Below are 14,090 nucleotides of genomic sequence, written 5' to 3' on the forward strand. Positions count from 1 at the left end.
GATGGGGATTTGGGATTGTGGTCTAGTAGACCATGTAATGGAGTCTGTCAGTGGACCGTGCCGCAAGGTGATGTGCCACTTGAGGCACATATCAAATTGGGTGGAGTTATTAGCAAGTCTTTCTTTCCTTCCTCATCTCTTCCTTTCCTTATAGGCTAGGACTTTGATGGAGGGCCTTGTGAATGGTAGGTAAACACGGTGTCACTCACTGAATTACAGCCCCAGTCCTTACCAACCTTTCTCCCCCTGAGCTGACAAGCTGGTTCTAAAGCTTATCATTTATCTGCAAGGGACTTGGTGTGACCTAAAACAGCCTTGGAAGTAGAAAAGAAGGTTGGATGCCTACTTCCTGTTTTGAAAATTTACTTCAGAGCCACACTAACTGAGACTGTTCTTTATTTGATCTCCAGTAAAGGTGGAGCAAGGATAACCAAATAGGGCTTTTAAATAAATGATGTTGGATCCCTCTCACACATATGTATACAAACTAACTCAAGGAAAAAAATCACATGTAAGACCTGAAGTTATAAAATTGGAAAGAAACATTGGTATAAATGTAGCAAGTTTGGATTGGATAGTTCCTTAGTGGGTGGAGGCAGCTAAGGGGGTGCAGTAGCAATAGTCTGTGATGTTTTGGGAATCCTTTGGACAATCCTGATAACTCAAAGGAGGATTTCTCATGTGTGGTGTTGGGGCTTTTGTTAAGTAATGTGTGGCTCTTGAGGGAACTATTATCAGCCCAGATGGGAAATTTTCATTTAAACTATGTATTTATATTTAGGCACCAGCTTACATGTATTGTTGGCAGTTTTAGGTAAATACTAATGTGATTCCTTTTCAGACATCCTTATTGTTATTTTACTTTCCTCCCTCCTGAATTATCCTTTTCCTCCTTCCCTAATTGAAGTCCTCTCGTTTTTCCCATTTCCCTCTTCAGAGCACCTGCACCCTGCTATTCCATTCTGTCGTGCTCTCCCTCCCACCTTCAGCAATGGCTACTTTCTAGTTTGGAGAGTAGTATAGAAAACCACAACTTGTCAACGTGCAAAGTTGTGGAGCCCAGTCCCAACTGATAAGTTCCTAACACAACTCCTAAGGCTCAGGGATCACTGCAGGAGGAGGCAGAAAGATTGTCAGACCTCAGCCAAAGGCAAAGAACCACAGCTGAGAGAGAGGACTGTGGGGTGGGAGGTCCTGAAAACATAAGTGACATTAAATAGACTAAGCAGAGTGTATTTTTATATATTAGGGGTGTGTGTGTGTGTGTGTGTGTGTGTGTGTAACAACAAAGAAAAAAGAGGACACGAATTTGAAAGAGAACAAAGGGGAAGAAACAAGGGAGAAATAACGTAACTATAGTCTCAAAAACCTATTTTAAAAATCAACTGAAAAGGGCTGGAAAGGTGGCTCAGTGGTTAAGGGATTCTCCTGTCCTTGAAGAGGACCCAAGTTCAGTTCCCAGCACCCACCCATGTGGTTTATAACCACTGTAACTCCAGCTCCCTGTGCGGGCCTCCTTAGGCACCCACTCACACACACATGTACACATAGAAGAATAAAATACATATTTAAGAAAATCAATTGAAGTAAAAAGCCAACCAGACAGATCCTAGAAAATCTAGATGTACTTCTTTCTGTAGCCAGGATTTCAAGGGGTTCTGCTGCTAAAAGGCTTCAGTCCAGATGGCTGCATATTAAAATTTAAAATGTTGTCCTTATGGAACTTAATCTCTTTCAGGAGATGGGACTAAAAGGAAAACTACTGAATTATTTTTCCAAAGTGTATATAATTCTAACACTGAAAGCCTAATAAAGATTGCATAAAACTATGACACAATTTTCTTATGCATAGCTATACAAAATTGCAAATAGAAGCAACAAAATCTAGTAGCAAATTGTGTTATTCCTAGAAATGTAAAAGTATTACTTTGCTGGACATTTACTTATGTAGCACATCATATTAGTATGCAGATAGTTAAAAGGCATTTGACAGAATTCAGCACATGTTGATAATTCTAAAGTCTCTAAAGCAGTCACTAGAGAATGCTTCCTTAGCCCCAAGCTGAGGTTCTTCCTTAGAGAGGAGGCAAGTACGCCGTTTTGTTAAAGTTATGAACAAGATAAGGATATCTACATTAACCATTGTCAATTAATATTAACATAATTGGGCAAGTGGTGACATGGACTTAAGTATTAGACATGATATGGTAGGAGGTAGAAAAGATAGGAGAAAGAAAAACTATTTGTAGGTATATGACTAAATATCTAGAGAACCCAGAAGAACTGATAAGAAAACTATTGCAAAGAAAAATGAATTTTAGTAAAGTAGCAAGATTCTTACACAGAAGGCTGGTGACATGGTTCAACAGGGAGAAGCACTTGTGTGTAGCCCTGACAACCTGAGAGAAATCTTTGGGTCCCACAGAGTGGCCAGAGAGACCAGACTCCTGGGTTGTCTGTCCTCCAACCTTCTCCTCCTAGCTATGGCACAGGTGTTCCTGCACTCGCCACCTCACCCCTAACAAATGGAAATAAATTAATATACAGGAGCCAAATACTAATTTTTTGAAAAATGATTTATTTTATTTTCTGTGGATTGTTTGTTATGTCTGTGTGATATTCCCTGGAACTGGAGTTACAGACAGTTGTGAGCTGCCATATGGGTGCTGGGAACTGAACCTGAGTCCACTGGAAAAAGTCAGTGCTCTTAACTGCTGAGCAATCTCTCAAGTCCCAGGAACTGTATATTCTATAAAGAGTACCCAGTTAGATGATATAATGGAGGATACTACCCATTTATAATATCAATAAAATATCGAGCTTATAGACAAAAATGCATCAAGAAATATATAAATCATATCATAGGAAAACCACATGATATAAAAATAGAACAAATGTAAAGAAACCATTTGAGGGCTAGAAAATTTGAAATTATAAAGGTGTCAACCGATCCTAAATTGACATAAATTCAGCACAAATGGAAATGAACATTTTCTGTAACTTGACAAGTGAATTTTATTGTACATATGAAAAAGTAAACTAGAACAGCCAAGGGAACTCTTGAAAAAGAACAAGAAGGCAGGTGTAGCTTTATTTGATATCAAAATATATTACAGGAACTGAGAAATGGCTCAGTGGTTAAGAACATTTGCTGCTCTTGCAGAGGATCCCAATACACACCTTGGAGAGGAGGGGGACGCAACCTTCTCTTCTGCCTCTGAGGCCAGACCACTCATAGTCACATGTACACTCACACACACAAAGGAAGAAAGGAAAGGGGAGGAGGAAGGAGCAAGGGAAGGAAAGACTAGAAGTAGCTATGTGAAAAATTAATGGGAAGGACATACAAAGGTCGTGGGGGGTGTGGCCTTAGCATGTTGGGGAAAGCAGAGAGAGAGGGAGTGGTTAGCATGCAGGTTAGAGTGCAGCAGTCCATCATGAAGGTGGCTGGGTCTGCAGACATCATTCTGGCAGTGAAAAGGAGTGCGCACCAGTGCCAGTGGATGCCCCTGGGGGCTTCTAAGTGAGCAGGGAACAGACGACGACGATGGGATTCTAGTGTAGAAAGTTTGCTGTGGCTGCTGTAAGGAGAGTGGAGAGGGGGTGGCTGGTGAGAGGGATGCAGAATGTCAACCTTCTGGCTAGTGTAGTGGCCCAGGCAGGAGGACTGTGGTCAGCAGCACAGTGGCAGCAGTGTGTGAAAAGCCATCTTATTGCTATGGCTATATTGCTGTCCCTAAACTTCATGTTTTGAAATGCTCATTCTTTTAAATTGATATATGATAATTTGCATTGTTTATAGGGTACACATGATATAATTGTAAACATTATGCAATGTGTATTGATCAATTGGGTAATTAACATTTCCATCTTACATGCTGATCTTGTGTTTTAAATTCCTTTCTTCTAGCTCTTCATGCAACATATAAAGGTCTTGTAAACTGTAGTCACTGTTCTGGCTGTAGGTTCAGAACTTTCTCCTCCTGTCTTACTGTATGCTAATGTTGGATTTCCAGGCCTGCCACTACCTGCATTCTCCCCCTTCTTATGAGCAGTTACTACTCTGATCTGTTCCTCTATGAGATCAATGTTCTTAGGTTTTGTATGTGAGTAAAAGTATATATCTTTGTATTTCTTTGCCTGATTTGTTTTATTTAATGACCTTCAATTAATCTGCTTTGCTACTGCAAATGATAAATTCAGCTTTAAAAAATATCAGCAGATAGTATTCCATTGTGTGTGTGTGTGTGTTTGTGTGAGTGTGTGTATATAAGTATGTGTGTGTGTGTTTCCTTTAGCCATTCACCTGCTGACATACCATAGCTGATTCCATCTTGGCTGTTGTGTGTCTGTCATGCTGGAGTAAAGAGGGCTGTGTAGGTATCTCCTTGCGATGCTTATTTATTTCCTTCAGCAAGGTGGCAAAAGCAGAACGGCTGAATCTATAGTATCTCCAGTTTTAGTCTTGCACTAATTTACATTCCCATCAATAGTCTGTCCGTCTCCCTCCCCTCTCCTCCCCTCTCCTCCCCTCTCCTCCCCAGCATTTGTACTTTTCAGTGTCTTGTTAATTGCCATTCTGAGGGGTGAGATGATATCTCATTGTGGTTTGGCTTTACAGTTCCCTAGTAAGTAGTGACACTGGACATATTTTCATGTTTGTCTGTCGACCATTTGTATGTCTCATCTTAGAAAATGTCTGTTCAGATCATTAGCTTTTTTTTTTTTTAAATCCAGAGACTTTTTAATTGTTCAAATTCATCATATTTTCTAGATATTAATCCCTTTTCATATACATCATTTACAAATATTTCCTCTATTCTATATCCATCTCTTCATCTGTCGTCTCTTTCTTTGCTGCAGAAAGTCTCAGTTTGGCATAATTCCATTTGCCTATCACTGCTTTTGTTGGCTGTGCTTTTGAGATCTTAACCACAACCACCAATAACAGCAACAACAACAATGAAGACACAAATCATTGCCTGTACCAGACTTGAAGTGTTTCAAAATCTTAATATCTGCTAGCTCAAAATGTGAGTTTATCTGCAAGTCAGGTGTTTACAGAGATGATTGGATTTAAAACCATTGCTGAAAGAGAGACCTAATTGCTCTCTCTGGTTCTCTCACCCTGTGCATGCCAGGCAGGTGGCTTACCACTGGCTTATACCAGGAGAGATGCCAGGGAGTCTGTGTTCAGAGGGATGCCCCCGTTAGGACATAGCAAGGGCTCTCTCTGCAAGTTAAGCTGGGAGGCTTTGGGGTGAAACCACAGCCCAGATTTCCAGCCCTCAGAGCCGTGAGAAAAGAAGTTGCTGACAGTGTTTATCTTCCATGCCCTAACCCCACACCGTGTGATGCTTTCTCAAGGTACCTTCAGCAAGCTAATACAGGCACAAAAGCAGCAATGATGATGCGGTTTCTTCAGAGCGCTTATCACTGACTAAAATTAGCTTGTGCTCAGTTATGTTTGTGCTCTGTTCCTCCCAGTAGTAAGCTCCAAGGCGAGAACAGGGGCTCGTCCTTCTCATTCCCCACAGCAGTCATGGCACTAAGCAAAAGTAGCTGTGTCATTAACTTACTGATTCTGTCTCTGTAATGTCCGGATTTTTACAGAGCCCAGCGTTCTTTTTGGGACTGTAACTTCTAGCACAGAGACTAAGAAGAAATAGCTTTGCAGCAATTAAGAGACAGAAACTCCTTGTTCTTCTCTTTTACAGGCTCTTCACTTGATTAGGAAGGCCTTTGAGGCCATTTTGGAACAGAAAATCTGCCCTTGTTTTAGATTTATTTTATTATTTGGTTTCAAAATAACTTGGATCTAGGAAAAATGCCCTCGTAGGGGAAGAAGGCAGGGTCTTCGTTTTGTTCTCTACTCTTCAGTAAGTACCCGGCATAGCAGTCTTCAGTAAATGTTTGTTAAATGAATGGAAACCCATTTTCCAAAATTCTGCTTTGTTCTAGAAATTTCCAAATTGTGTTCTGCTTACTGATACTTAGTGTAACAGCAGTTATATTATAGAGGGTAAACGGTTTTCCACCTTTTGCCCCTCATAATTGCATCAGATGCCCTCTGTCTGTCCTCACGGGGGATGGGTGGTGGGGGTGGTGGGGGAGGGTTGCATCAGATGTCCCTGGTCTGTCCTCTCTGTTGTTTGTGACCTTGACTGCCCTTATGGATGGCTCAGTCTAGCTCAGTGGCTCTGCTGCCACCCCGTGTCAGCCGTGGGGTACTACACCCACTGAATGTCCATCAGGAACTCATCCCATTCATCTGTTGGGTTGCTCTTCATGACCTGTTTGTCTAAATGACATTTCTTTCTGAATGGTATACATGCAGAAATAAATTCTTCTGTTTAAAAGTCTTTAGAGTTGGTTTGTATTTATCAATGTAAAGAATCTATGCACTTGAATAAAATTTATGAAAGTTTCCATATTTTAAAACATTTATATAAAATAGTTGTTTCATTTGTCAGTTTATTAAAAATCCCATAAATGATTTATAGAGAAGAAAATAATATTTTAAAAAGCTTTAAAAAATTTAAATAAGATTTTTGTTGATTTCTGCTTTATTTGCATAGTAGATTACTAAGTGAGTTGGTTCTAACCACTCTAGTCAATGGAGGAAATGAACTTGTCTACAGACAGACTCCTGCATCAGCTGTTTGAAATAGCAGTAGCCACAATATCAGTGACTGATGTGCAGAAGCCAGTTTAGAAAAGCGTTCTGAAACCATTGTTAAAAGCTAGCTGATATTAGAATCATTTTAACTTGTTTTAAAGAGGTTAGGCAGTAGAGACAGCTCAGCAATTAAGGGCACTCTTGCAGAGGACCTGGGTTTGGTTCCCAGCACTCGTGTTGGACCACACACCTACTGGACCAGCACACATACTGAACCAATAAGTGAGCTCATATTGAGCCCACACCCACCTGAACTCTAACTCAGGGAATCTAATTCCCTCAGCGTGGGACACATTCATACACAGAGACACATAAAAATAAGTAAACAAATCTTTTTTAAAAAATCAAACAAGCAAGCCATGGTGGCTCACACCTTTCATTCCAGCACTTAGGAGGCAGAGGCAAGCAGATATTTGCATTTTAGTTTGGGGTCAACCTGGTCTACAGAGTGAGTTACAGGACAGCCAGGGCTACACAGAGAAACCCTTCCTCAAAAAACAACAAACAAACAAATAACACCCCAAACAGAGTTGCCTGTTTCTACAGCATTTGTTGTTGTTGTTTTGGTGGTGGTGGTGGTGGTGGGGATGGGGCCTCACTATGTAATCCTGGCTGGCCTGAATCTCACTGTGTTGACTAGGCTGGTCTTGAACTCATGATAGTCCTCCTGTCTCCCCAGTGTTGGGATTACAGATGTTTGCTACCATACCTATCATAAGAAGTTTTAAATATTAGATAGGCACAATGATACATGTTTATAATCCTAACACATAGGAAGTTGAGACAGAGGATTGCTTTGAGTTCAGGGATAGCATAAAAAGACTCTTTCAAAATACAAATAAAATTTAAAAGTGCCTTAATGATTTTAATGATATTAAAAGGTTTGTGTGGACCAGTGAGGTGGCTAAGTAGAAAAGTGCTTGTGTGACTGAGGGCCTAGGTTTGCATTCTTAGCACCCAAACAGAAAGTTGGATGTGGCAGTGACTGTTGTAATTCCAGCATTGGGGAGGCAGAGACAAGAGACTCTCTGGGCTTACTGGCTAGCCAGGCTAGTCAACTGGTATGCTCCAGTTCAGTGAGAGACCCTATCTCAAAACTAAGGTAGAGAGCGAGAGGAAGATAGCTGGCATAGACCTCTGGCCTCTATGTTTATGTGCACTTACAAAAATACGTTTATATTGTTGCTATTTTGTTTTTTGAGACCAGGTCTCATTATGTAGCCCTGGCTATGCCAAAACTTGCTATGTAGACTAGGTTGGCTTTGAATTTGTAGTAATCTTATATCTCAGCCTGCTGAGTACTGAAATTATACATATGGGCCACCATGCCCAGCTCATTAAAAATAGGTTGAAGGAGCCAGGTGTAGTGGCACACACCTTTAATCTTATCACTTGGGAGGCAGAGGCAGACAGATACAGATCTCTGTGAGTTCAAAGCCAGCCTGGTCTACATAACTAAGCTCCAAGACAGCCATATCTATAGCAAGACCCTGTCTCAAATCCTCTGTCCCCCAAAATAGGTTTAAGTGGGTTCTTTAAATAATTTTCAGGGTCAGCAAGATGGCTCAGTGGGTAGAGGTACTTGCTGCCAAGTACCATATTGATTACCCGAGTTCAATCCCCAGGACCCACACAGTGGACAGAAAGAACTGACTCCCATAAGTTGTCTTCTAACCTCCACATGTGGACAGTAGCATGCACTTCTAACCTGTACCCTTCCCTCATCCTATCCAGCTCCCCAATAAATCAACAAAGAAATGTAAGAAAAATTAAAATAAAAAACAAAATAATTTTCAGTCAGTTTACTTGACCTAAAAATCTTACTTGTTAGAAATAGGCTTAGCCAACTTTTAATATTTATATCATTCTACTTATTGCTTTTATTTAGTAATTGATGTTTTGTTTTTTTTAACTAATAAAATTTATTTTAAAATATACAACTCAGTTGTATTGACATTTTTTAAGTTATCAAAAATAATTTATAATAGTTAAATGCCTCTTAAATATACATGATATCTTCTGAAGCTAAAAGTAATATGCACTCAACCAGTTTTTAAAATCTATTTGGAACATTAAACATGATAGAAGTAGAAAAAAAAACCTCTCATGAAGTCCTCTAGGAGAGGAAGTTATGACAAGTTCCTGACTAGACAGAAACTGTCCCATCTGTAAGGGAGAATACACAGTGTAACTGTGGCTTCATAGAATGAATTGGGTAGTGTTCTAGTAATTGGTATTTATTCTTTACAGTATATTTTTATTATTTTTTCCCATTCTCCAGTTCCTTCCAGATTCTCACTAGAATTCTACTCTTTACCCACCTATCTTTATGTTCTCTCTCTTATAAGAGAAAAAAAAAAGCCGTAAAAAACCATAGATCTCATTTGTGTTAGCTATCTTCTACTGAGTATGGTTTATAGACTCAGTATTTACTGGGTATATCAGAATATTCCACTGGAGAAAACTGATTCCCCTCATCCAGAGCCATCATTTTGAATGGCTTCTTTGCTAGGAGTGGCACCTTGTGCCCACACTCCCTCTTTTGTATTGGGAGTTTTGTCAGGTTTGAGCTGTCTAAGTCTTGGAAATGTTGACAAAGTTTCTGTGAGTTCCTATGTGCATATTGACTCTTGTGTCTGGAAAATGCTATTTTAAAGAAATCATTCACCACCTCTTACTTTTTAACCCCACCTCACCCCACCCCTTTCCACATGGATCCCTGACCCTCTACAGAAGGGTGAGACAAAGAGCTCATTTAGGACTGAGTCCTCCAAGTCCTTTCCCTCTCTGCATGTTGTCTTGCTGTCTGTCTTTGCATTAATTACCATCTACTGCAGGAAGCTTCTCTACTGAAGGTTGAGAATAATTCACTGGTCTATGGCATAGTGGTTTGAATGAAAATGATTCCATACACTCATAAGGAGTGGCACTATTGGGAGGTGTGTCCTTGTTGGAGTAGGTGTGGCCTAGTTGGAGGAAGTGTGTCCCAAGCCAGGTCCAGTGGCATTCTCTCTTCCTGCTACCTGCTAATCGAGATATAGAACTCTCAACTACCTCTCCAGCACCATGTCTGCCTGTATGCTGCCATGCTTCCCACCCTCATGATAATGAACTAAACCTCTAAAAGTGTAAGCCAGCTCCAATTAAATGTTTTCCTTTATAAGAGTTGCTGTGGTCATGGTGTCTCTTCACAGCAATAGAATCCTAACTAAGACATAGGGCATACCAATATATCATTAGGAATCATTTTATTCCTGAATATGCTCATTTAGCAAAATAATAGAGGTAGGTTTTCCAGAGGGTCCATGACTTGAGTGGGCCTTAAGCTCCCCCCCCCCCCAAAAGTGATTGGTTAATTCCATAACATTCATGCCACTATTGAATCCACATCCTGCAGGCAGGTCCTCACTAAAGCTCACAGGGTTTGTAGCCGGGTGAGATTGAGCTTGATGAGATTTCTGGTGCTGTGCTTAGAATCTTCTAACACTATGAACACTAGCCAATAGGGTGAATCTTCTAGTTGAGTACCACTTAGATTTCTCCACTTTCTATGATAGAAGTGTGTGGTGTCTTCAGCAATAACATCTTACCATCAAGTTGGAAATAGCCTGTGGTGTTTGGGGAGTCTGTGGGACCCCTTTGGCTAGTGACTCAGAAAGATGTAACCCATTCTTGATACTGAAAATTTTATTTGGCAACAAATAATATCTACTTGTGGTATTGTCTCCCCCATAATATAGTGACTCTATTTAAATTCCTTTTATACATGTATATATTTTAGGAAGTTTCTACAGTAGTAGATTTTCAAATAGCTTTTCAAAAGGTATTTATAATGTTAGTTGTTCACCCCCATATTCCCTCCTCTACTCTGTCCTACCTTCCCCCACCCCATGCAATCCTTGTAATTCCCCCTTTATTCACTTATAGCACTATATTCCATTTCCCTTCCTTAGATGACCCTCCCATGATGCTTTCTTTTTTTTTTTATGTTTTTTTTTAATTGGGTATTTATTTCATTTACATTTCCAATGCTATCCCAAAAGTCCCCCACACGCTCCCCCACCCACCCACTCCCACTTCTTGGCCCTGTCGTTCCCCTGTACTGAGGCATATAAAGTTTGCAAGACCGATGGGCCTCTCTTTCCATTGATGGCCGACTAGGCCATCTTCTGATACATATGCAGCTAGAGACACGAGCTCCGGGGGGGGGGGGGGGTACTGGTTAGTTCATATTGTTGTTCCACCTATAGGATTGCAGATCCCTTTAGCTCCTTGGGTACTTTCTCTAGCTCCTCCATTGGGGGCCCTGTGATCCATCCAATAGCTGACTATGAACATCCACTTTTGTGTTTGCTAGGCCCCGGCATAGTCTCACAAGAGACAGCTCTATCTGGGTCCTTTCAGCAAAATCTTGCTAGTGTATGCAATGGTGTCAGTATTTGGAAGCTGATTATGGGATGGATCCCCGGATATGGCAGTCTCTAAATGGTCCATCCTTTCGTCTCAGCTCCAAACTTTGTCTCTGTAACTCCTTCCATGGGTGTTTTGTTCCCAATTCTAAGAAGGGGCAAAGTGTCCACACTTTGGTCTTCGTTTTTCTTGAGTTTCATGCGTTTAGCAACAGAGGAATGGATACAATTCTACGATGCTTTCTTATCTCATACTTTCGTTTCATTTGCTAGTTCTTCTGAACTCTGTCCTTGTTGTTAACATTTCTGTTTTGTGTTTCTTGAAATTACATTTTCATCTTTTTTTTGGTTTGTTTTTGAGATGGGGTCCCATGTAGCCTAGGCTGGCTTTGAACTTGCTGTGTAGGAGAGGGTTTGAGCTGCTGATTCTCTTGCCTACATTTTCCAAATGCTTTGGATTGCAAGTGTGTGCTGCCACATCTGGTGTTTTCATCTCTTTTGGCCTTTTCCTACATCTCCCTTTCAATTTTCTTTCTTCCTAAGCCTCCTTCTCTTTCAGTGCAAAGACCTGGCCCTTTTCTTGCCTGTGTTTTCTTTTCTCTGTTTCTCATCTCCGGGAGCACCACTGTTCCTAGGGCTTTAGCATCAGCAGCCTGGTTTCCTCACTACGGCCAGCATCTCAGCCTGTCTAGAAGCCATCTGGAGCTCTGTGGTGCCCACCTGGCCCCTTCTGCTGTGTTCCCATGCTCCTGGCTCCCATCACTCCTCTCTCACTAGTGCTGTGTGAGAATAGCATGGAGGATTGCTTAGGCTCTGTGTATCCAGCCTGGGAAACAAAGGAAGCTCTGAGTCACTAGGGCATCTGCTGTGATTGCCCTTTCTTCCCACCACATGGACTTGGGGACTTTCCATCCCTGCTGGTGTTCAGATTTGAACCAAGGGCCTCACACATGGAGAGCTCTTGAAATAGATTCATCTCACTTCATTACTATCTAAAGAAACATTTAGAAAGCCTGGCATTTAAATACCACCTTCCTGTCCCTTCCTCATTTCCCCTTCTCTCTTCCTATCAGCCACCTTCTCCATTGCCTTCATTGCAATGCTGCTAAAGGTAACACTTAGTGAGCTACTTTCTCTGGCCATGTGTCTGTTTGCCATTTAGCTGGGCATGCTACCCATCTTCAGAGAGACAGACACTTATACTTCCCAAGACACAAGCCCAGTGCTCAACCAGTGAGTTACAAACTCGGCTCTTTGCATAGTAGAGGCAGTAGTTCACATTGCTGCCTTCATTGATGTCTTCAGAGGAAGAAAAAGGGCTCTATCCTTTTCATATGCTTTTCTGTCTTCAGGGATTAATAGGTCATATCCAGGCCCATTTTCACTTTCCTATGACAGAACACTATTGTAGATCTCTCTATCCAGAACTTCCAAACTTTCAAGTGCAGTGGACATAGATCAAAGCTAGTGTTTTGCAAAGTCTGATTCCATCCCACAGTTTCTTACAGGTTTTATAGTTTGAGTAACAATGTGAAGATTCCTGTCTGCACAGACCTTGTGAAGGTGGTCTCTGGGTCTCATGACCACCAAAAGGATGTTTCTATTGTAGTTTAAGTGTGTTTACAAAAGCAGATGTGGGTAGCCATTGGGACATTCTTTCTTGTAGCAAACATAGTCTACAGATAGCTTTGTAAGCATTTGCTTTTGCAAGATAAGAGAACAGTATTCAACTGAAACAAGTAGGAGTATAAGCAGAGTGAAGTAAAATTTAACCCAGTCTGTCTCTTCTTCCTCCTGTAGCCCCCAGGCTACCACAGTGCAAGGCTACAGTTAGATTGTGCTGGAGTGTATTAATGTACTAAATGATTAACCTATATTCTCTTTCTATATCAGAGTTAAACAACAGTTAAAACCAGCCGTCTAGTGGCAGACATTGTTTCTTCCTCCCCTCATTTTGTCCTGATTCCTTTTCTGGAGCTTTGAGATTTTGAACTAGTCAGGGCTTGATTTGCTAGTTATTGAAAACCTTGGGCTGCTTTGGTTCTTGCAACCTTTTTCTTTTCCCAGGAAGTTTCTTATGTATTTGTGAGCCAGTACTTAAGTGAGGTGCTTTGCTATGTTATCTGTGATCTGAAATAATTTCAATAATTATTTGATAATTTATACTACAGTTCCTCTCTAGAATTTATATTCTAAAACTTTTCACAACTTTTTTTTCTAGAGAGATTGGGACAATTATCAGGTCATTAGGATGCTGCCCGACTGAAGGAGAGCTGCATGATTTCATTGCAGAGGTAGGTACATGGTTGAGAAAGTGTCACTGAGCTGACTCTAGAACTTGTAATACAAACCAGCCAACCAACCAACCAACCAACCACCAACCAACCCAAAAACCCTTACCTCAAACTGAAACTTCCCTAACTTACTGAGGGTGTTGTTTGAGAGTGTTAGAATACCTGTGCACATAAGTCAACCAATGGAACCTGGAAGCATTTTGGTCAAGTTGTGAAGGCAACTATTGATAGTTTTTAAATTAGTTGAAAATAAGCCAGTGAAGACAAAGAAGTCTGATCACGTGGAGAAAGACCAGTAACAGGTGTATTTAGTAATAATGTTGGTTCACAGGGTATGCAGAGAGACTCTAGTTTTTATTTATTTGAGGAAATAAAACTAAGCTTCAGAACAAATAACAACCATCACAATAACAATAACAATAGACTAAAGAATAAACTTAAACAGAAAAAAATGGAGTCACACATGATAAAGTTAAACATTGCCAAACAGAAATTCTCTAGGAAAGCCAGTTTCTCTCTCTCTCTCTTTTTTTTTTAAAGATGTATTTATTTATTATATGTAAGTACACTGTAGCTGTCTTCAGACACTTCAGAAGAGTGAGTCAGATCTCCTTACGGATGGTTGTGAGCCACCATGTGGTTGCTTTAGAAGAGCAGTTAGGTGCTCTTACTTGCTGAACCATCTCACCAGCCCTTTTTTTTTTTGGT

At 40.7% G+C, this 14,090-nt stretch overlaps 1 protein-coding gene across 1 annotated transcript in view; it reads left to right on the plus strand.

Annotated features, from left to right (window-relative positions):
* The window catches only part of Drc8 (dynein regulatory complex subunit 8), a 79,736-nt gene that overhangs the window by 38,598 nt on the left and 27,048 nt on the right, over positions 1-14,090 (plus strand). Inside the window, exon 3 of the mRNA XM_021160871.3 lies at positions 13,310-13,382. Within this exon, the coding sequence (XP_021016530.2) occupies positions 13,310-13,382 (73 nt within the window). The remainder of the gene's footprint in view (positions 1-13,309; positions 13,383-14,090) is intronic.

Source organism: Mus caroli, unplaced genomic scaffold, assembly GCF_978045245.1.
Source record: "Mus caroli unplaced genomic scaffold, Mus_caroli_1 scaffold_1, whole genome shotgun sequence".
NCBI lineage: Eukaryota > Metazoa > Chordata > Mammalia > Rodentia > Muridae > Mus > Mus caroli.